Source organism: Nanorana parkeri, unplaced genomic scaffold (assembly GCF_000935625.1).
Source record: "Nanorana parkeri isolate BGI_ZX_2015 unplaced genomic scaffold, ASM93562v1 scaffold109, whole genome shotgun sequence".
Classification (NCBI taxonomy): domain Eukaryota; kingdom Metazoa; phylum Chordata; class Amphibia; order Anura; family Dicroglossidae; genus Nanorana; species Nanorana parkeri.
The window spans coordinates 1,536,729-1,561,737 of record NW_017306377.1 but is presented as its reverse complement, the minus strand read 5'-3'; the positions used below and the strand labels follow the sequence as shown (position 1 = coordinate 1,561,737).

Here is a 25,009-nt window from a genome sequence, read left to right as displayed (position 1 = left end):
CCCCCCCCTTCTGATTATACAACACCCTTTAAAAGCTCCTCCACATCAAAACAATAGCATGCCGAGGTTCTGTATTCAAACATACAGGCCTTTTACTGCTGGGTTCACCAGATTTTAGATTTGAGCCAGTTCGAGAATGCAGAGAGTTTGGGAGGCTGTAAGCAAGTGTAACATTGTCAAGACCAAGGGCCTTGTATGTGAGGACGGAAATGTGGATGTGTTTCCCAGAGCAACAAACCAAAAATGGCTTCCCAGTTGATACTTGAAAGCCTAACCGGTTGCTATGGGCGACACAATCTCACCAAAGTCCTCAGGTGTTTACACACAAGGCCCATGCTTTTGAGGATGAATTTAACGGAACGAACTACTAACAATACGGGTAGCAGCAAAACTGCAAGTAAGGCAAGTGATCGGGTCTTCCAATCAAAACATTGCTCAATAAAATTGCTTCACTTATTATACATAGATCAGATGCGGAGTAAAAGATCTGCAAACCCCATAACCTTTGCTGCCATTGCCTATTGTAGCTCAAGAATGTTGCGGAGAATAAAAAAGACGTCTGAAATAAAAGAAGGCCTTTAATAATGCCGAAGCAATGGGCAGTAACCAAAAACAACTCCTCATTGGTACCATGACAGCAAACTGTCAACACCAGATTGCTGCGGGCTAGTGCACAGCACTGCACTAAGGCAATACATAAAGGCCAGAAAACACTGATGAATGAAACTATATTGCAGAACGTTACACTGTATAAAAACATAGCATAAAGATACAACACTGGTAAGCGACAAAACCCCTAACATTCCAAATACACAACTATACTCTAGTCTGCTGAGAAGCCATGCTTAGAGCGAAAATGGCGAGTGAATACACCTGGATTAAATCCCAATGTACATTTTGCAGTAATTCAAGCGTCTGCATGCTGCCAAGAGATGCAGCACATTTATGGCTTTCATATTCTTAGAGTGTGGGCCCCCTACCCACAGATGCATGGAAAAAAAAAATCATCTGACAATACTACAGCCCTGTAGTGAGAAAGTTTTCAATCTCAGAGCCATCTTAATCTCATCAACAGAAAGGTACCTCTATAGAGGAGATAAAAGGGGCCCGATCTTATTTCTGAGAACTGATGCTATAGACTTCAAGGCACAAACATCCAACAAGGAAGAAAGGCACGGCTAAGAGCGACCTGTGTATAGAAGTGAATCTCGAGTCAAAATTGAGTGGCTTTACAGAAAATCGCAGGAGAGGAACGGTCGATGTAAAAAAGAAAAAGAAAAAAGAAAAAAGTCTTCCTAATGCAGAGGAATGCTAGCACATGCATATTTTTTTTTCTCTTGTAAACTGGACTTTCCTTCATCTTGTACCAACAGCACGGGACTTCCCTTTGTATAATTTCTATGGGCATTGGGGCGATATATGCACATGTTCTGTTTGTGCTTAGCTTTATTTACTGCTGTTGAACCCCCACTCATTCAGTTCAATGGACCCTCCAAAAAGCACTTTTTCAAAACGAGCAAGCCGTAGGACATCTAGGACAACAGTGGGTGCTAGCGTGCAGCACCAACCGTTATAGACAACCGTAGCACATTTCTAGGGGAACTCAACCAATCCTACATCCTTTAAAGTCAAACTTATAGGAAAGAAACACAAGGGTTGGAATTGCTGTCATCCTAAAAATACTTATTGCCTGCCTGTTAATGCAAACTCCCTGGCTTCAATAGTAAGTCATTGCCACAGAACCTGGACCAAGATTTGAAACCTTAAAAGAGTTCCTTATCTGCATATTAGTTCCAATTCAGTGGCTCACAGTTGGCAGCCAGGCAACTAGTTTCAGAAGGAGAAGTTAGCAATGGCAGCCTTGCTTCTCTTGTAAGATATTTTCCTAATGAAATTGTGGCAGAAGCGAAACACACATGTACAGGGAGCACCCATGTACATACACACTAAAACTGTGTACAGATCTTCAAAATAAAATGGCTGTCTACATGTCAAACTCCCATTTGGAAACTGAAATCAGTGCAGCAGTAGTACAAATGAAAGACCAGAAATGTGGATATACAATGAGAGGGGGGAAAAAATGTATCTAAACAAATGAATGCCCATTCTATAAGTGATGCAGAAATTCTCATTTCATGCATCACGTCTAGAAAGAAAACACAGCCAATGTTAGTGTGTGTGTGTGTGTGATATATATATATATATATATATTCTGCATTGCACTTTATAGAGTACAGAGAACAGCTGCAAGACTTAATACATGCAAATGAGATGCAGGAGTCTCCAGTACCAGCGGCGATCAGGAAGAGAACTATACAATAATAAAAACAAAAACTTCTTGTAGACATTATTCATTGGGGAAACATTACCTGTAGCGCAGTCTTTATGTAAAATACATTCTATATGTAAAGAGACCTACTAGCAGCGAAAGGGTAGGTCCCAAAAAGGACAATGAAAAGGTAATATATTAGGTATAATTAGGGGGAAAAAAAAGAAAAGAACTTGAGTCACTGCATCATTGCATTGTGTGTGCGGTTATATGTCTCCAAACCAAGAATATGAAGCAGATATATTAAAGGTGCAGTAACATGGGAGATATATACTATATACAAAGCCATGTTAGTGTACTCTACAAGAGTGTAAGAATGGCTATGTAGCTTTATATTTGTATACCTTCATAGAGTTTGTAAAGAACACTGAGGATCAAGAGATGGTGCTGTCAACAAGGCAGGCAGAAGGGTAGTCATTTTGGTGCCATTAGAGTGAATACTTTATAATGGCCGTCTTGTAGAAAACACAAAACAATGTTGATCCCTCTCCTAAGTTTCCTAAGTGCAGATGATACCTATTTGTTTTTTGGGATAGCTTTTGAAGTAGATTCTCGATGCCCTCTTGTGCAAGATGGTAAGACTTCAATACTATCTGGTATACACAAGACACTGAAAAGAGGGAATAGGGGAGGTACTTGCATCTCACAGTGGCACTGCACCTTTAAAATAAAACCAAAAAAGTGTCACTTGTCTACCTACAAGGAGCACAGACACTCTTAAAATGTTAATTGCAAAGAAAATAAAAAAAAATTAAAAAAAACAGAAAACCACAAAATAAAAACCAGGTCAACCACGCAAGACAGACAAAATGTTTTTGGTGAAAATTAAGACCAGACCTTTGCAGTCCCACTAGCAATGCATCAGTTACCAAAGTTTTTTTCATTATTAATATTTCTAAGTAATTTTATTCTGACTATTTTCTTTATAGAATAATTTTCATTTTTTTTTTAAAAGAGCAGTTAGTAAACTTTACAATAGAGTATAAATATTTCCTGTACATACTCAGCAGAAAGCCCAATCAGAAATGTATTTAGGCCTGTTAAAATCAAGCCTGAGGATTCCTTGTGGAAACATGAATGAATAAAAATGAAATTAGAAAACTGGAATAGCACACAGAAGAAATGTATCAGCATTGGGATACTGAATCATCATTAGTTGGAGACTTATGGCTTACCAGACTTTGTAAAACTAAACCCCCGGCAGCTGGAGAGCCATCTACTGAATTGATGCATGTGTAAGCTCCAGCTACCAAGGGAATAAAAGACCAAGGGCTTGCTAACCTCCCACCATTGAGGAGAACCAAGTAGCCTTTGCTTGAGAGTAAAGATTGCCAAGCTGCCAGTTGTATTATGACCCTGAATTTAGATGTAGCTAGGATCTATTATGATCATCATGGACACCCTCTGGGTCATCACTTTCGAACATGGACGACATCTGGAAAAATGGTTTCCCCTTCAAAAGCACAAAAGACACAAATGTCCTTTCACAATAACAATCACTTGCCAATCAATTCTTTAGATCATTTTTAACACAAGAATGGACACCCTTTTATAACACACTTGATCAAACACCGCATTGATGTATAACAGCCAGCATTTGTTGGCCCAGTCAGTACCTAAACTGTTCAACGGACTTAAACTGCCAGTCAATTCAACACTCCATCGCCATTGCTATAATCTGAGGATTTAAAAATGAATTGCTCCAAAATAAAAATTGCATAATTAAAAGTAAAAATAACAACCTCAAAATAATAAAAATGAGAATAACTGATGTCTGTACACATTAGGGGAGACCGCTCGGTGTCCATGCCAATGTTTACAAGATGGCAATTAATGCAAGACATCAAATTACCCTATTATGGAGTCTTTTAGGACAGACTGTCACAGATATTTTGTATACGCACGTGAATTGTGCTTTGCGGTTTACCATAGAGTTGGAAACATTAGCCACCTTTAATGGACAGTGCTACAGAGCTACCTTAAGCTGTATTTTTTTTCTTTTAAATGTTGCAGGCAAGTGAAATCGCCCACTGGTATCTCATATTCTCAGATATAAATTCGTTTCTAGGTCTGTCCATCTACCCTGACCACTGAGGAGACGTGCTAGGTTGGAACTTTCCATTCATTTACAATATAGGAGAAAGAAGTTGACCCTATGGCAGAATGAACACACAAGCTTGGAGATCAGACTAATGAAATCTTAAACAGCAGAACCAGTTGCTGCTAAAATTATGAAAGGACTTCCTATTAAAACACGACTGTACATTCCAGCTTATGGATTAGAATCTTAAGTTAGACAGACACTAGAAAGTGGTCAGACATATAGGTATCGAACTACCCTCAGGCATCTGTACTTACTGTTGGGTCCATAAATAAGTGTCCACTTTAAGTTTCTGTCTGTTGAGGAAGAGCAGATCGGGAAGGCTGCAGACACCTACAGTGCTGGCTTATTATGGTGAAAAGAATTAGAGATCAGACAAAGTTTTCTAGCCTGCCCGACCGCCATTTTTATCAATAAGCCAGTGCGATGACCACCCAATCCAGTCGAAGACATCTACCGTCCATGGACACTAATCACAAACCTGCCAGTTAGTGATTGAAGTTTTGAGCTGGTTGTATAAGATTCTTTGAGAAAAATGTAGAAACTTAACTTTAAAAACTCGTAAAAACTTTAAAAAAAATAAAAATGTAAAAACATTATCCTCAAATTATAGCTACAAGTGTGGCATGTGTATCATGCTTCAGCAGCAAAACTGCATCATAGTATTTGGCATTGTATTGTTAGCGTGCTCAATGCAGACGCAAGACTGAACATTCAACACTGAGTCACGCAAAACAAAAAATAATCTTTTTTTGAAAACCCTGAAATGCCAACAAGCGATTATACAGACTTTGAAATACAAGTTGTTCTTTCTACAAACATTTAACTGTCTTACTTTCTCTATTCTGTTCCGATCTCTCCCCCTGTGCGATGAGCTCAATCTATATGTATACACCCAAAGATCTCAATCCAATATGATGGGATGTAAAAACACTGGTCAGTACGGCTATACAATTTGTTTTGTTTTTTTATTCGTTAGTTTTGATTTTTCTGTCTGTCTTTTAGCCTCTCCTACATGCGTACAGATAAAACATTCTCTGTTAACAAAAATAAAAAAAAAAAAATTAAAAAAAATATACATATATTTATATATTTATATATATAGGTTAAAAAAAACAAAACAAATAAAAAATAAACACCAAGATGGAGTACACCGAATATTTCCAGATAAGATCTGAAGGAGAAGCCACTTGATGCAGAAGAGTCTTATTTCAATATTGATGGCTTGCTACCAATACATTGCACAGTCGACGTGAACGGTGTTGAGATTGGGGATGTGCAGGTTCAGGAGTAGGGGACACAGGGCCATTTTTTTCTTTTTTCTTTTTTTAATAAACCCCAAAAAGCCTGTAACGTCAGTTAAAATTGTGCATCAAAGTTTCAGTTTTGTTATACAAAAATCTGTTTGTTTTTACCCCTCCCCATTTTCAATAGAGTCTTTATATTGTCCTTGTCATTTAATATATCTTTATATTAAATAGCTTATAAGAAAATGTAAATCTCAAAGTGTTTCAGGCAAGCTTAAGAACAATTTAAAAGAACTGATAATGCTTGCTTTTTTTTTTTCCTTTTTTAATCTTGACTGTCGAATCTTGCTGTTCTCTTGTAGTTGACATGTACAAAAAAAAAAAAGAAACAAATTTCACTTGAGAGCCGAAGTGACTCCATTTTATAAACACTCTGTCTGAGGCACAGTAAGATGTTGTGCTGTGTGGGTTCTAAAGAGGCAAAGTTCAGTGCTTCTGTTGTACAGGGTAACATTTTCCCTTCCTCTCGGACTCTATAAAGTTCGTAATAATTTGTGTGAGCTCAGGGCGCACACTCCATACACTCACACATGCACCTATTCATGCATACATCGGGGCAACATCCTCCTCTTCCTGTGCATATACGTAGAATTCTGTATATGAATAGATACGTTTTTTTGCTTCATATAGAATTTTTTGTTTTTTGCTTTAGTTTTCAATGTCTTTTCGTGTGTGTTCGCTGCTGGAAAGGCTACTGGGCTTAGCCCAGCGTTGTTCCTGTAGATCTTTAACAACATTTTCCAAGTGTTCTCTGGCTTCTCGCTCATGTGCAAGATCTGTCCGCAGCTTCTCTCTGTCGCCGTCTGCTTGCTGGAGTTTCGCTTGCAATTCTTCTATCTGAAATGGGTAGGACACAGAGTTAATATAATAGAAGCACGGCACACTGGCAAATAGGTTCTGGATCATAGAACAGGAATACAGAAAAGCCACCAAAAGCCTTGTTCTTCCTAATGAATGGCTTGGGAAGAGAAATGGGAGGAGTTTTTGCCATCCACCTTACGCTTTACTTAAAAAGTGACACTAAACTCAGGAGTTAAATCTTAAAAATGCATTCAAGTACCCAACTATTAACAAAAATGTATTTTATTTGTGTATCACTCGACTGTAGATCCTCAAATCATCTCTGAACTGGTGCGGACGCTGTCCTTCCTTCTGGAGGGGGGCGACTTTTGTTCCCCATGGTCCCTGTGTGTGTTGTAAAGTAGCGACCGCTCCAAGCTCACTGCCAGGATGGATTACAATCTCAAAACAAATTAGTACACTAATCATTAGATTGTAGCCCATCACAGGAGTGAGCTTGGAGCGGTGGCTACTTTACAACACAAACAGGGACCATGGAGAACCAAAGTAGCCACCCTCCAGAAGGAAGGACAGTGTCAGCACCAATTCAGAGATGATTTGAGGATCTACAGCCAAGTGATACACAAATAAGATACATTTTTGTTAATAGTTGGGGTACCTGAATGCATTTTTAAGATTTAACCTGAGTTTAGTATGACTTTAAGCAAGAGTGTTTATCCCTATGAAGGAGTAACAATACTGTCCCCTATGCCACTATTCCATAGTGGATACACTGCGTTCTTTGAAATATTGCTTCAGCTCACACAATGACTACCAACATTCTCTGAATGCACCTGATTCCTTTTTTTCTCCATCTTCCAGGTATACAAACATCATAAAGAATGTGCATACTAAGCAGTGTCTACTGAAGGTTTTTTTTTAACACAAACGTTTAGTAGAGTCTAAATATATTTATTGCTACAGCTCTAAAAATGAAAAAAAAAAAAAAAGTTATGTCAAATACTAAAGGGTGACCTTTATTATAAACGGAAGCTCGCTCAAGGACATGATGTGGCAGTAAATAGAGCTAGCTTATCTTTGTCCTCTTTCTGTATCTGCTAGAGAAGGATGCTGGTGAGGTGACCATACCCTGACCTTGACAGAGGAAGCAGCCTGCCCCTGACTGCTAGCTGTGAAATAACATGCAGATTATCGTTTTGCAAAAGCAGTGCAACATCAGAATACCATTCTATTCGCTTCTGTTGTCCCTTCCATTAATTTAAAAAAAAAAATTTGCTTAACGCATCCAGCTGCTGCGATATATATACAAATTTTAAAACCATTTTCCATACAGTGAGCTTGTTCTCGCTGAATGTTTTTGTGGGTTTGTCTCCTGAAAATAATTAAGTTTTTAATTATGTATAAACCAGGCAAACTGCTTGCGGGACTCGCTGGACGCCTGGTTTTAGATTTCAAATAAGCACCCAAACTTTGCTTTTCTTTTAATAAGAAAACACTCATTTTTAGTCCCTGACGCAGCTTTTAGTATGTATACCCTGCGCTGGCTTTATACTTCATAAAAGGTGACTGACCGTAAACTTGGGCAAGGTCACCAGGGGGGTAGTAAAGGTCTTTCCCAATGTGACTGCAAGCTAGAAAAACACAGCGACAAGTCTTGATTTCTCAGCAGCACCCAGCTTGTAACTCAGTGGAAGAGAACTGCAGGTAACACCCATTGTACAGTTCTCACTGTGGTAATGTTTAGTCTGGAGGCCTCTTATCAGCTTGACGCTTGGGAGGAAATCCACATCATTTCCTGGTTTGGCCTGTCTCACATCAGTATAATCAGTCTACTCCCCTTCCCTCAATTGACTGAGTATTTTCAAAGAAGCTCAAATTGTTTTCTCCTGTCGTCAGTGTGCTGCACACGGGCTTATTTTCAACGCCGGAGAATCTTTATCTAGCAATATACCATCAGTAGCAACTGTTCAGGGCTTAAAGATCTGTCTCTTTTTCTCTTTGAGATGCTTTAGTAAACTAGATTTGAACTGTCAAACTTGATTGCCGAGGGCTAGTTCAAACCAGCTCCAGTGCATTCTGGCCCGATGCGGTGCCAGAACGCACTGGATCGCATCCCGGCCGGCTCACATTGTTTTGGGGCGGGAGGGGGCGTGGCGGTGCATTGTAGTCAATGGCACTGCAGTCATAGCCTACGGCCACAGTGCGATCGCCCGCACCGGAACGCGTGGCACATCAATGACTGCGTTCCGCTCCTGTGTGGTCAGAAAACATTGTGCATTGATATGTCATGTGTTCCAGTGCGGGCGATCGCACTGCGGCCGGAGGGGGTGGCTTGCAGTGCCATTGACTTCAGTGCACCGCCACGCCCCCTCCCACCCCAAAACAAAGAGAGCCCGCCGCGATCCAGTGTGTTCCTGCACTGAATCGGGCCAGAACGCACTGGGGCTGGTGTGAACTAGCCCTCAAGAGCTACATAAAGTGCAGGACCACTATCAGACTTTGTTCCTGATTCATCAAGTGGTGATAGAATTTAGGGTAGGTGAAAAAGCACTGAAGGTAGCACTGAAGGTATGATAAAATTCTATGTGAGAATGGTTAAGAGACCACCCCAAATGCTATATATCACACCTTAAATTGTATTGCAGCCTAATTATTAATGATTTCCAATATGCTTCACTGTCCCGACTTCACTTAACTAAAATCTGGTTTCTAAGGTTTTTCATACTTTTTGTACACTATGAATTGTTTATTAAAATGTCTAAGTACCTGGGCAGAATATTTAACGCGTATCCGTCCAGCCTCGCAGCCCTTGTCGCACACTCTAATCTGTCTGGCTTGCTCCAACTCTCTCTTCAGGCGTAACCGTGACTCGTTTGCCTCTTTCATCTTCTTTTCGTTTTCCGCTCTGAGCCGTTCAATTTCCTTCCGCAAGTTGCGTTTCGCCTCCGTTGCTTCTCTCAACTTCTCTTTCTTGGCGACACGGAGGAACTCCAGCTCCTAAGAGACAAGTCATAAAGGAAGAGTGTAAGTTCCTATTCTGGCACAAGATTGCCTCCTACAGTGCCGCAACGGTTACATTTGAAACCGCAATGACAGAAAACATAGGATGACATAATTTTTGATCAAAACCATTATAACCATAGTCGTTTAGCCAATAAATCCACGAGTTTCAGATTATGCTGGACTTGTAGTTCTACAGCAGCTGGTGGGCCACTCTGCCAAATCCTCCACTGGCCAATTATTCTCTCTGCTCACCTTGTTCCTCATTAGGAAGCCACCTTATCTAATGGCATACTGGGACTTGTAGTCCCTCTACACCAGATTCAAAACGGATGTGTACCCAATACACAGACAAGTAGGCTAAATGTAGATAGCACACAACCTGTTCAGCTTAAACTACAGAAGGATAGCATGTAAAGTAAGTGGCTACTGAGGCATGCTGGGCCTTGCAAAGCCATAGCTCAACTGTCACTTGTACTCAAAAGAGGCAATTATGCACGCCGAATGAAACCCATGACAAAACTGGGCACATGGCAAAAGGCATTGTTTCAGTTCTTGCGTTCCTCTGCACGTGTGATACTTTTACCCTACATATTACTGAACTGTCTAGGTAACAAGAGCAGCTGCTTAGAGTGGAGGCTTCCTGCAGAACTAGAAGAGGGCAGGTAAGTCACAAGACGCTTCCTGACATATCAGCAGACTGAAAAGATTCACAGGATAAAACATGGAGAGGGGGGAAAAAAAAGACCAGAAGTGAGACTTCCTCTGGCTCTCTGATAGCACCATGCACAACAACATGTTTCTGTTAAGTAACACCCTGCAGCTAGGTCATGGGAAATCCTTTTCCCTTTACAATAATGTGACATCCCAGCCAAGCCATTGTTAACGTCGATGCACTCCTGACTTTCTCTCCACCAAAATTAGGAACTGGAGAAGAGGATGTTGCAGTAATTCATCTTAGAGACAAGCAAGAACTGAAGCTTGTCTCCATAACCATCTCACAGGTGGACGACATGAGAGCCACCGATTTATATTTGGTACAACGTTCATTTCTCCTGATTGTGTCTTCGTCAGCAGCTCTTGCCTGACAACTGTCTCTATTGTGATTTCCTTCTTAATACATTAAAATTAGCCATCCTTAGAGAAATCTGCTGACAACACCACCATGGAAATTGTTACCAGGGATGGTGGAGTTGAGGCAGCACAAGATAAGTCAATGTTTTATGGTGGACCAAATATTGACCAATTTAAGTTCTCTTGAAATGTTAAACTTCTTTTATTTTGGCTCTACCCAACCAGAGTTCAAAACTTGCATGTCATCCACATAATAAAAAAGGCATTTGGCTTAACTGTTATTTACATATGGAAATAAAAGCAATTATGAAACTGTAGGCAGGAATCTGAGAGCGCCCATTGGTCTGTATTCAAATTCACTCTGTCTCCTGCCCGCTCAGTGCCCACTCCTGCCCTCTAAGTATCATAAATGCACTGCCACAGAATACAAGACCAGACACTCCAATGGCTAGTTGTAAAGAAATGACAAAAGCCTTAGTATCGGGATAATATGTACTGTAAGTTCTAATCCCAAAGGACTGAGCATGCATATGGCACAGTTGAGCATTCTTCCTCAATGTGTGTCGAACTTAATAATCGGCTAACTAATCGATTTTGAAAATAATCGTTAGCTGCAGCTCTAGTGTCTAAAGTAGTCAAATTAACCATAATACAACACTGAAATGCAGATCAAAGACCTCAAAAGAAGCTACTCTACCTGCTGAAGGCTCCTTTTGGCCTGCAACGCAGCATTTAATTTCTCTTCTTGTTTCACTCTCATCTTAACTACTTCATGAAGGAACTTCTCTTTGGCTTCCTTGGAGTCCAGACCACTGTCCAGGGCTTGCCGTAGGTGCTCCAGCTCTGCCTCAAGCCCACTGCTAATGGAGTCCCCGTGAGGAGCCGCTTCAAAGGAATGGTTAACCGCAGCTGGGGCTAGCATGCCTGGAGAACTCAACTCCTTGGCAGAGCTGGAGGATGTGAAGGAAGGAGAAGAGAGCGAAGACAGCGAGGAAGTAACTATAAGAGAGGGGGGGGAAAGCAGAACTGTGAGATCTCAGGTGGCAACATTTCAAGCAAAACAGGTAAACAAAGAAAACTTCATTTTACACGAAGGGGACAGTGCAATAAAGAAAAAACCCAATCGTAATAATGAGAAAACCTTCAAAATGGCAGCTGCTTATTCATAGTCATTAAAAGAACCCCACCTAACACTTAACTTACAATGGCCTCATAACAAAGATGCACTATAAGCTTAGAAATTGAAGAAGCCACTGATAGCACACTTTACGGTGTCTCCTTGCTTCTAACATGCCACACCTCTAAAGTTCATGGAATTGAGCTGCGAGAAAACGTACAACATGTAATCCTACATAACGTATAAAACGTCTCTTTAAAATATGGGCAATAAAAATGCCTAGGCACTCTTTCCCCTGTATAATACAGTCACGTATCATAGGACAGTCAAGTCACAAAACAAGAGTGCGATGACCTGTGTGTGACCCGTATGATTCATCTACCAGGCAAACGATACCCAGCTACAGAAGAACAGTGCAGATTAACTACTGGAACTTGACTCGTAAACATAAGCCGTTCAATCTTTGATCTATAATTTCTGTTTCAACACCCACCTTCTGAGTTTTGTAAATATTATTTACAACCTATGTTGTTATTTTTATGATGGCCCCCTAAGAAAATGCCAGCACAGCAAAAACCAGAGGGCCATTTCAGTTAAAAGGGCAACCACAACCATCCAAATAGTAGCAGTAATGAGCAGCATGGCTAAATAGCTGCTTTACAGTGTACGTCAAGGAGAAATAAAATTAACAAAAAACACATTCTGTATAACTCTACAATACATTAAACTACTGAACTACACAACACCACCCAACATCCACCACCATCTGTTCATCTCCATATGCATACACTGATTTGTTTAAGGCAAAACCATACTGCGGCCTTGATTGCAAAGAGCATGCCTACATGCCGTGTATAGGGAAAGGGTTTTTTGGAAGATGTAGTTCTGGTAGGGCATATCTACAGGACATCAATAGGAAAGCACTCCCAAACAGCTCCCCTGCAAGAATTTTACAACCCTGGTGATAATCACATGGAGGATCTAAAATGGTTTTCTGCTATAAAAAGGCAAAAACAAAAAAATTTGAGGAAAGAGGAACCTTTAGGGGTAAATTTAAGCCTGGCTTTACAAATCTTAAATCCTACAACTTGTTTTATGAATTCTGTTAGAAAATGTAAACATAAAATTCAACTCACACTTACATTCTTCTCTACTTTCCACCTCAATCTCAGTTTCAGACTCCTTCTCTTCTTCCCGAGTTGGTACAGAAGGAGTGGGGGCCTCAGGTGCTGGAGGAAGTTCTGCCGTGGGCCTTCGTTTTCGAGACTGACCAGGGCTACCTGATGATTGAGTACTTCTTGGCACAGCAGGTGCGCAAAGAGGGCTGGTGATGACTTTCTGTTGGGTTGGAGGTGTCAGGGCAACATTGGGGGCAACTAGGTTCTTAATAAAAAAAAAAAAAAAAAAAAAAAAAGAAGAGGAACAATCCACAACAATGAAGTGAATAAAATGCGATTTCCATCTTTAGAACATTTTTTTTTTCCTTACCTATCCCGGATCAGGGTGGGTAGATGGGTCGGAATCTCCTTTTCGTTTGCAGAAATGGCAGGGGACCAGGGCCGAAAAGCAGACAGGCGCTGGCGAGGGTGGACGTATCCCATGTTCTGTAGTAAACAAAAATAAGAACAAAAATAAGTAAAATGAAGATCAAATGATGCACTAGCACACACGATAGTTAAACATACATTTATATAATTTTTTTTAAATGAAAATGTAAACAGATTTCACAAAGTGGTACAAGGGAGACTGGAAAACCACAGCAACCAAAACACAGGCGAGTCTTTTAAAGTGTTACAGAAGAACCAACTTTTAATACAAATGGCAAATCATTCCTGTTAAGCAACTAATGTGCTGCAAATAGACAATTATCTATATTTTTCTCAAGGTCGGTCATGTCTTTGGGAGCTCTTATACAGTAACTAAAAGGCTTATGTTCCTTGATATAAAATCACCAGATTCTGTTTTCCTTCCAAACTTTCTAGAAACACAATTACATTATAGAGGAATTCAAATCACTTATGTTGAACAAAAAAAATTAACTACAAAAAAGCCTTTTAAAAATGTATGGGGAAGTAACTGTGCAGCAAGTTTACAAAGCAATCCCTTGAGCATGACCCTGCTCGGTGTAAATGAGAACGCCTCTAGTGATCCTGTTCTATTCATAAGCTTAGCAGTCTCAGTTTACAAACAGAATGCAGAGGCGATACTCCTGCAAGCTGTACGATTTGTGTGTCATGACACAGGCTGCCGGGACGCATGGCTACGCCATGGCTGCAGTTCGGCCGTCTGGCTTTTTCACCTGTGCCGCACACCTGGCCGGACACAAATAACTCAGCCTGTGGTTTTTGGCTAGAGGTTGTGCTCTCATTTTTCTTAAGCAGCCGCTGTTGTACATTCCTTGCTCCCTCCTTAGGTTGCCATGTTGGCCCTAATTGCTTAGCAACTTTCACTGGAAAGGATGAGCCAGATTACATTTAAGACCCTGAGCAGTTGTTGCCTGCCAATAAATATGAAGCTCGCAGAAGATCTTTCTGGGGTTATGGAGCGAGGAGGGACTGGGGAAGTTGGAGTTTCTGAGGCATCGGAAAGCCACTTACCTCATCTCCCAACGTGTGCCAAACCACTAAAGCTTCAGATAAAAACAAAGACTTTCCAGAGCAAGGTAGAGACACAAAAGTTGTAGGTCTCGGACCACTATAAAAGAGCTTGGCTTGCTCTGACAACCCTCAGTTTAAGACCAAGTCTATTTTGCTACAGTTAATTGTTAAAGTTAGTAGGTTGCATGAATATCTGCGTTCATTTTATCACACAATTTTCTCATACCAAAAGTGTGCATAGCTGTGGACTTTAAATAGTTAACCATTGAAAGCTCTCCTTTGTGAGGTTCAAAAACCTTCAAAAAGGGTCAACTCACTAAAGCATAATGGATGCAACATTTTCATTGCCGTAGGTTATTTACCATTATAACAATCAAAATAGATGTTTTACAACCAAGGATTAATTTCACAGATCAGCTGAACTTAGCACATGCGTGTTAAATTATCAAAATACATGTAATCTGTATTAATGTACTTTGCATTTGAATGTCAACAATTGTGTTAACGCAAATGTCTACCTAAAACTAAAGTTTTGAATAAATAAGTATGGAAGCATCTGGATCTCAGGCTTTTGCCTTTTATGTGCTAAAGAGAGTTACCCTCACTACCTATGACATTTTCTGAACTAATTTGTCCGCAAAATGTCATCACTACACGCCTAAAACATACTGTAGAAATGTACACTTACTTTGCTGGCGTTTGATAAATTCCGCAACCAACTAGAGGACTTGTCCTTCTCAGCAGAGCTCGGGGAGTGGATGATGGCATCTTCTGATTTGGACTTTTTAGTTGGCGGTTCTGAAGGAATCTGTAAGACAAACAAGACAGACATTTAAGATTAGAGCAAGTTGCTTTCATTAACACATCTCTATTCATTTTCCACAACGGGAAGAGGTGGAATTCAGCTGTGAAGTGTTCTTAAAACAGAAGACATTTACATATTGCTTTCATCACATTCCCATAATCACTGAGATAAAATATGGGAATACCTTCAGCTTTAAGGTGAGCTAAGGTAATTCACTGGTCCACCTCTTAAACTGTGTGGCTGATTTGTGAAATTTAGCCAAAATTGTATTTTGGCGATGACGCATATTTGTATGTTTTGGTTTTATATAAACGTAGGCACTAATGCAGCAGGAAGGCTCATTGGCATTAAACCACCAAAACTTTTTTCTGTTTAATATACCGAGCTGTAAAGTTGGTGTGTTACAGACCCCATTCATGGTGTCGAACTTCATGGAGCCCTCTAGTGGCAAGCATACAAATTAAAAGAACCAACTAAAACATTTTTTAAAAAATGCTGGAAACTGTTGCCCATAAAAACTACCACAGCCGAAATTAGAGGGTTACTTTAAAAATATGGACAGTTGTAGCCCTAACTGGTGAAGACACCCTCATAAGAAATCCTTAGCAGTTCCTAGCTTGACAGAACAGGCCAAATGTGACTTCAGCAGCGTGCTACCGATTTTTAGTAACGACTGAAATGGAAACGGTCCCTGTGAGCACCCTCTGAGAACCACGCCTATATATGACAAACGTCTGCCTTCGCTTGCACATAGAAGGAATGCTTTATGTGGCGTGCATCAGAACTGCGTGAACAGCGCAGTCTGTTTATTTGTGATGGTTGTTAAGCGGATGACTTCACTCTGCCACAGCTGCACTGGATTCTGGGTAAAATGCCAACTCCTGCTTTGACTTTTCCACAAGTGGTTTGAATCTTGGACTGTAAATCACCCTAAAGCATAGAAAAAGACCTCTTGGCAAGAAGATCATTCCCTTCAACACACACAAGTAAGCGGACAGGGCGTCTCATGAGCAGGTGCTGCAAATTCTACTTTTAAAACACTTACACTGCTATGGCTCAACAAGATATCCACATCTAATATATCATATGTACAAGGGACAGGGTATATACATAAAACAAGGGGGAAAAACAGGTTTGAAGAAAAAAACAATTTCCATGCAGGCACAGTAATGGCAAAAGTAAAAACGACCTGTAACTGGCACAAAAACACCAGATTAAAGAAGGCCACTAACTGGAACTTGGATAGCATTTCACAGCGAGGTGTTACTGCAATAAGAGAGCCACCAATACTAGGCCAGGCAGTATCACGCAACTGCAGTGTGCTCTGCAGAGGTCTCAGGAAGTGCAGGCCTAACCTGTTGTTTATTTAGCAGGAGTGTCTGGACTAGAATGATGGCTGAAAAGAACCATAGACCTTGATAGGTAAAACAGCACAGAGCTTAGCTATACGTTTGTTTTCTGTTTTGTTAATTAATGGACTATGGGGTTGTATGGATATCATGAATGCAACCTACAATGTGGAGCAGTCTAGTACAACATCTTTGACCATAAACAAGGATCCTTAGTATGTTCATGTAAAATTCAGGCAACATAAGGGAAGTATTTACAGATTTATTTCAGTTTTACACCATGTTATACTTCCCTCTTTACAAAAGACAGAACAGTTAATTCATTCAGACAAAGCGACACCAGTGAAGCACATATCTCGACACCAAAGCAGAGACTGCTTTATGGAAAATACTGAGGAATACTAGTAGTAAAAAAATAAAAATTAACAAGCTAAAGCAAGCCTAAACAAGCACCATCCCCCCACCCCTCCTTCAACCAAAAGAAAACTGACAAGGAATGGTTTGGGTCAAATAAGTTTACAGGCTTTGGTCTCTGGCATGCCTGCCCAACAGCGCCAAGTAGAATCTTGTAGTAGATAATAGCAAGTCAGACACCAGCGAGCAAAACCAGATTTGAACCGATGACCTTGAGGTGGAAATCTGTATATTCACACTGGCAGAGGCCCATTTTCCAGGGAGACCTGCTATTAAAGTTCAGTGACTTCAAACTGGTTTAGGAAAAAGGGAAAGAAAACAGTATTGGATCAGCAGAAACGATCGGTTTCCATAAAATAAACCGTGGAAGCCTTGTCATCATGTGGGTGCTGAGCAACGCAACAACATCGGAGACGGCTCTCTTTAAAGAATCTGGCGTTAGTGTTTGTAGCTGTGGATTCTGCTTTGGATCAAGAGAAAAGGTTTCATACAGCAATATGAACGGTCCCAATGTTCAAACCTAATCCTATTCTGTTCATGGTGGGCTTCATAGCACCGATTTCAAGAGGGTGGTACTCAAAGTTTCCTTGATTTAAAACCTAGACCCAAATGTAAATAGAAATATATGCTGCAAGCACACAGAGACAGGTTTAGGGCTTATCTAGCAAACATCACTTTACTCTTAAAACTCACACATTTGCTGCTGCACTATTACACTTGATAAAAGCAATGGAATCGGGTACATTTCCGAGCAGTCTCAGGGTGAGGTCTTTCCTGTTTCACTACCATCTCTTGTACACAGCAAAATAAAAACCTAGCTAGCTCTCTTACCAACAGCAAAAACCACAACACCAGGCGCCGGTCTGAGACTTCTTATTTGTTTAAAGCAAACCTCAAACATTTCATAATGTTAAAAGTGCTAGACAGAAATTCACAGCGGGTAGATAAGCAGATCAGTATTTTACAAAGTTATCATTTAAATAGCAACAGCAACGGAGAAGGTACTAAAACTGCTTGAGTATAGGTATTGCAGGATGCGTCAAGCAACTGTGTTATCACGATGGTGTTTAAATAAAAGGAAAATACTCTTTACAATAAACTGTCAAACTTGTACTACATTAACTCTTAATCACTCCCGACAAAAAATAAGCAAATGCTCAGCTAGAATACCTTGGCTTTTTGTGGCAGTAAAACCTCAAGCAAGTCAACAGTAAGTTGAGGGGCTACAAGCTCCGGGAAAGTGCATATATACATATTTTTGGAAGCTACAAGTCTCAGCTGAGGAAATGTTACAGCAAGCATGAGCAACAACTTTCCAACTTGTTCAGAAAACAACTTCCAGAAGCTGCAACCCTTGAGGTGTTGAGGAACGTCAAGGTTCAAATGGGTCACATATTGCCCAACCCTACCTAACCCATAGCAAGAATGAAAAAGGTATATAACTCAAACAAAAGCAGAAAATTAAGGAATCTGCCTGTTCGAAGGCGGCACAACATAGCATGCAGCTGCTTCCAGGCAAGCAGTGTCTGGATACCATTGTACTAGACAAAACAGACTTCAACACTAAACTTTGAGAGGCAGAATGTGTAATCAGAGACACTCAGTGTCTAAAGTGAGGATGAGACCGTGCTCGAAAACAATTGCCCTATTTAATTCTTTCCTTGTCCTGAGCCACTCCTTCCCTTGGTGCTTCAGTCTCCACTCTCTGTAGAAACAGAGGCTTGTTACCAGTCTATTGACAAATTTCAAAAGAGAACACAATGCAAGCAATGATAGGGGGAAAACATTTTAAGAGTTAAACTTTTCCATTTTATGAGTTGAATCACTCACTGCCTTCCTACATCTGCTATATCAGCAGGGTAGCACCCCCCCTGCACCCAAGCACCTAGCTCCATCCATCTGCTGTGGACACCTTTGTATGGCTGATGCTTTATCAGATTATGGAGACCAAATCACCAAGAATGACACTGATCCTGCTGCAATAGCAGGAAGAGGAGTGGAACTCTGGAGTTGGAAGAGACAGCACCATACAAATTTGGGTTTGTATTGTATGGTGTATTTCATGAAAAGGGTAGTATAACTATCTATAGGTCTGAATTACTTGGCAAGTTGTTTTTTTTGTGGGGTTTACTTTAAAAGGTCAAGCAAAAACACACTAAAAAAAAAAAAAAAAACAACACACCCCCCGACTAATAAAAGCATTGCAAAAGTCCTGAATGCAGATATGGAGACTGGAATTGTTTATGTTTTCTAGGAATTTGCCTGGCTGGGAAAGCTTGCAAAAGGCCACATTTTTATTTGCTCATTTTAAGTGTTTTGTATTTTTTACTAGGGCAGAGGCAACGGGATGCACTTTGTGATTTGGTTCTTGGTTATAAGCAAATGCTGAGAAAACCGGGCCCTTTTCCCCACAACGGCATTCTTTCGTCTGCTGTGCTAAAGTAAAAAAATACACCTAATGTCAACAAATGCTAAGGGGTGCAAAGGGCACATCAGTGCAAATGGAGAATGAGGACAAGTGTGATGATTCAAAAGGACAGGCACTCTGCATGTAACAACTGAAAGTCAACTATTGCCTCCTGCAATCCCCAATAAAAAAAAAAAAATAGTCAGAGGGAGAGGAAGAGGCAGCACTAGGAAACAACCATGTATGCTACATGCAAAATGTGTTGACAAGGAACTGCTGATAGGAGTAAAGAGCAGAGAGAGCAAAGGAAGAACCCCATGATACCGCTTCTGCTCTTTCGCTGTGACAAGGATAGGGGTGGAGAGGAGACTCTACTGTATTCCTTAAATGTAAGTGGTGTCAGCTGCTTGGCTGTCCTATGTAATGGGCTGTATAAATATCAGGAAAGTATGGACAGAAATGCCAATCCTATGGCAGGCAACACAGCTATCATATGTATTTGATCTTTGCATCTACCATTTTGGAGCTCAGCTTTATGTCAGAGGAAGCAATTTTTCGAAAGTGACATTTATTTTTAATCATTGGGAATCTCAGAAACCGATAATACACAAAGTTAGGGACCTTTACTGTAAGTTTAAGTGAAACTGTACAATTCCTGTGTTTTCACTTCAGCCAGATTTGTGGTTTCATGGCTTCCAGAACCTATGAAACTTACAAATGAATAAGGAACCAGAAAAAAAAATTAAAAATTGTTTACACCGTCCTATGTTTGTATTACAATACCGCAGTTGACATTTGTATAGTCTAATCACAGAGCCTGCAACCAGTGAGATTACACAGTTACGTTAAGTACTATGATGGCCGCATAAAAACTAAGCTAAGAGGGGGCATGTTTGGATGAAGCTGCTGCAGCTAGACAGTCGGCAGTAAAGCCCAGAGTTCGAGCTATGAGCTAGGCTGCTCTTGGCTGTATTCTACAATGTTCTGGACTGAGACTCCCCCCGCCCCGGCTCCACACTGTGTGCATTCCTATCTACAATAGATTTTTTTTTTTTTCTGTAAAGGAAGGAAATAACAGCCTCTGAGTAAGCTAGGGAAAATGTACAATCTGTTGTTTAAGCTGAATCACCCCTGCTAAATCATAGCTCCGTCAGCACGACCACCAACACATCTTTAGCTGGCAAGACTTTTGGCATCCACAAGTTGGGTTTAGCGGGACCCACCCACAAAGTGAGCCTGCTGCTGTGGAATCCTCCACAGGTTCAGTCACTTCATCCTGTGCGGCGTTTCATTTTGAGCCTTGAACTGACCTCAGTTTTGTGTCTATATATACACACATGTGCACACACACTCAAGTAAACACCAATTCATGTATCTGTGAAGAAAACAGAATGGCTGTCTGCCAAAGACAAGAGACTGGATAGTGGAAGAACAGTGCGCTCTTCCTTTGGTGGCTAGGTCTGGCATACACAACGTGGGAACGCTCTATACAATGTTGACAATTTGCTCTATCCATTCACTGGCCATAAATTCATGTGGAGGATATTGGGCGATGAACGTGGAGCTCACCAACTCGAAGCAATGGTTTTCTGACTTTTTACAAGCTTGTATCCATTTAAAATCTCGCAGGTCAAAAAATAAATAAAATAACTGCAAGGAGTAACAGCCTGGGGTAATAGAGATCAGAACTGCTTAGTGATCTGACTCCAGAGATCCAGAATTTGCTAATTTACATTTCTATATATCAAAATCCGGCTAGATTTATTTGTTAAGCCACTGAACTGAAAAGGGTTCAAATATGTGTCCTGCACAAATCAAGCAGCTATACTGAACACTTCTGTTCGATATCAACACAGGGGCCTGCAATTCAGGTAAGGTTTTCACAAATTAATACATGGCGTTGGCAAATAGGCTTGGTGTCCTAAAGGAAGTTACTCCCCTCCTAAAGGAATCTGTTTTAGGGACATTTATGACCAAATTAGGTTTTGAAACTCAAAAGGCTGAATGATTAGTGTCATCTTCTAATCATACAAGTAAATATCGCCATTCCAGAATTAAGCCATAGCATAAAAAAAAGGAGGAGGCAACTCCTGCATGCATTTGGCCAACACCAAATTCTTGCTCCAATTTCAGAATGACTTTCCTAACCCCTGTATTTTACATATATGCGTAAAATATTAATACTACTCGGAGTGGCTAAACTTGCACGACTCTCGCAGCTTCTAAATGACGCTATCCAGTTTAAAAAAAAGAAAAAAAGAGATTAAGCAGTTGCCTTTTTTCAGGGTAAAAATGTTGCTTTTGAAGTGAGCCTGCAGTCTGTAAGGAAATGTAAAGTATATGACAGTTCAAACACATGACAAAACGCCGGCCATGTATAGACAGATCAGCTTCCACAATCCAGTTCAAGCTCTGCAATCTTAAGAATATACAAGAGACAATAGTTACACGATGACTGCATATGTGCACAACGTTTTTTATTTTACACCTCAGTTGTATGATATCAGATAACAGTCACACGGGGAAGTTGCCAACACCCATATATGTACTCATTTTAAGAAGATAAAAGTCTTAAACTAATTTGCCAGGAAATTGTCCATGTGTGGGTAACTTAGAATATGAGATCTTCTCTGCTCGTGAAATAGCAAAGTGCTGGCTCGGACTCCAAACTGGACTTCCAAAAATAACATTGTACTACTGCCAGCATCTGGCGCCCCTTTTCACAGCCATCAAATCCTATTCAAGAGGAGACCTAGAACTGTCATCTTTAGAGAGATGAAATTGAAAAGCTATACAATTATTCCATTCTGCGAAAGGAACAAACACCTACCCCCAAACATGCAGTGCTGAGAAGCTCTCTATTATTTTTTTTTACCTGGATGCAAGGCTAATGGACATTAAAATGTATTGATTTGGGATCAACAGAAGCCAGTTCAACCTGCATTACAACCCGGTGCTTTCCCGAAAGCATTAACAAATTACACAGTAAACTACACTCTTCATATATTAACTCTTTCAGACTTATTCAGGCTATGCAAAAGTACAATGTTGATGTGCAAAATACAGTAACTGCAACAAAATGAAATTTGGTTGCTTTCAGTCGGTGGTCTACTTCTATTTGCATACAGAATAAGATTTCTGCACTTTGCTACAAGGTTTTCCAAGACATTTCCACAGATCACAGAAACAGAACAAGTCTGTTCACAGAACGTAATAGCTAATTACACTGACCAAAACATAAAATATTCCATACACCTGTCTGATGTTCCCTGCCAACTCCTATGCATTATAAGTCAAGTCTGCATGACCTGGCACTGCATTCTGTGTGTGGTGTGTGTGCCAAACAACATTTGTGCAATGAGTGAACTGAAGCTGATTATCTAGCCGGGTTGACCTCTAAGCTTTAGAGCAGACTGTGGACTGCGTACCTGTCACCCACTGATTAGTGAGGAGGCCGCTTTGTTAGCTGCACTGAAATACAGACTCCATTCAGTAGGCACAACAAAGTTCATGGCATGCCACAACTGGCTAGCTAAACATTACTCAATATGCTAAAATAATCTGTGACTGACGCATCGCTAGTGTCCCGCATATACAGGCCACGAAGGTGTTGTAGGGATCACCATTAAAACAAACAAAAAACAAAATAACTTAATCATGTCCAAAAGACAAAGTATTCCAAATGGTGGCGATACTGCAATTCAGCTGAATAAGCCTGATCATGTGATTGAACCAATCCAGAGAGTGTGAGATGAGCCTAAATTGGTCTATTTTAGATTTTCCCTAAACCTATTTATTCACCCAACCACAGCAAACTGGAAAATATGTGCATACCTCCACAAATACATTGACCCACCAACCACTCCACACAGGGTTGAGCTCACAGTTGCCAAGAACGTAATGCAGGCCTCAAAACCAGAAAAGGGGAGAGCTGATTGGTTGCCATACTCAACGAAATTTCTTTAAGCTATGAACGCTCAGTAGCTGCTTCTTTCCAGGGAACACAAAAAGATGATCAAAAGGTGGTACGTCAGTGTCCATCTATCAAAGGGAACTTAAAACAGATCTGATATATACTCTAAATTTTTCCTAAGGTTGTTGCATAAACCCCCCCCCACAAAAATCACTAGACAACAGATGCGTTAATAGGGCTAAGATCTAAAACTGTGGAGGAAAATCTCAGAGTTTAATTACTTTAACTGATATGACTTTGGAAACCTCCATGCGGCTAGGAGGGCAAAGCTAGTCAACCAATTACAGTCTTAGACGTCCAAAGCTTCTTTGGCTGCCTTTAAGATCATCACGTGTTTGCCGTACAAGATGCTGCGCCAAGAGGGAAGCAGGAGGAAAAGCCTACCTGCCACTCTCCATGCAATTATCCTGTGCAGCATGGATTTAATTCTACTTGGTGCTTAGACGGATGGAACTTGTCTTAACAGGGTTGAAGGGAAAAGCATTTAGGTGCTCGCTGCATGTGCTCAGACACACATTGTACAGCTTCTTAAAAACATACAGCATGCCGAGGCTCGTGGGAGATTTAAATGGCAGTCTTGCAGGCGCCTGGAAATACTAAGGACTTAACTAGTCTAAAACAGAGGGGGCTATTTAACCAAGTGAGTGCTGGAAAGGAGTCTTCTCAAGCCTGCATTTGTTTGCGGTCTGTTAGAGGGATGAAGAATCACAAATGCCTGTATAGCTAGCAATGCATGCTTGGACCTGAAAGGCCCCCAAACAGCATGATGCCAGTATGTTAGTCGTGCACTCTAGCTGCAGCATATACTTGCTGGTAGTGTATGCTGCAGCTAGTATTATTCTAGTGGCAAGGAAGCTGGCAGTTGCATGCATTTTAGAATTCTGAATTCCTCTTAAAAGGTTGACTCGATTACTGGAATTCGAAACATGCTGCTAGATCTATTGGCGAACTGCGTTGCGATTTCATCACAATTTCCATTTCTACCATTGCAAAGCTAAAAAAACATCACACATCCCCATTGGACGGTTATAAATGTTAATAAAACGATTAATGGGGGAACCCACCTTCAAGACGAACCCGTTAGGAAAGCCTCTCTGCTAAAGTCTACAAGAGATATAAGAAGCTAGAGAGTAGTCCTTCAATCCACTGGTGCCCATTTGAAATATTACGATTGGGTAGAGCTGGCCTCAATATAGAAATTAAATAACTCTGGCAATATTCTTATTCCATTTCAAATAGCCAGTGACCAATATGACTGACTGGCAGCCTAAACAGGATGCAATGTAATCATCTTATCAAAGCTAGTCATAAGCAGAACAGTTTTCCTGACATGCCAATGAGCATTCATAATTGCTACATTTATTGGTCTTCATATTAAAAAGCAAGAATCTGACCGTGAAAATGTTCATTGTGACGTACAAGGAACTCACTATATATGACAGCATTTAAGCTACCTGTGGCACCTTTTGCTTCACTATCTGAAGGGTTTTATTGCAGCAATTAATGCTCAGGAATGTCATTCCCAGGTTCAAGGGGAGACACGACTGCTAAGGAGATTTGTTTCTGCCATGAAAGGATTTGCCTAGGTCAACGCTGTGATCAGATCGTTCAGTCCTTGCAGAGCAGCTTGCTGTATTAAGCCTTCCTTTTCAAGACCAATTACATTTAATGTCTGATACCAGGGCCAGAGGACCGAGGACTGATAATACCAAGAAGTCTGCTAAGCCTCCCCCCC

General features: G+C 40.6%; 1 protein-coding gene across 1 annotated transcript in view; it reads right to left on the bottom strand.

The window, feature by feature from the left end:
• Positions 1–5,274: 5,274 nt before the first annotated feature.
• The window catches only part of SKI (SKI proto-oncogene), a 94,104-nt gene continuing 74,369 nt past the window's right edge, over positions 5,275–25,009 (bottom strand). The window contains exons 2-7 of the mRNA XM_018553100.1: positions 15,015–15,134; positions 13,218–13,333; positions 12,872–13,137; positions 11,310–11,611; positions 9,305–9,535; positions 5,275–6,574 (exon numbers count right to left, since the gene is read on the bottom strand). Of these exons, the coding sequence (XP_018408602.1) occupies positions 6,386–6,574; positions 9,305–9,535; positions 11,310–11,611; positions 12,872–13,137; positions 13,218–13,333; positions 15,015–15,134 (1,224 nt within the window). The 3' untranslated portion in view covers positions 5,275–6,385. The remainder of the gene's footprint in view (positions 6,575–9,304; positions 9,536–11,309; positions 11,612–12,871; positions 13,138–13,217; positions 13,334–15,014; positions 15,135–25,009) is intronic.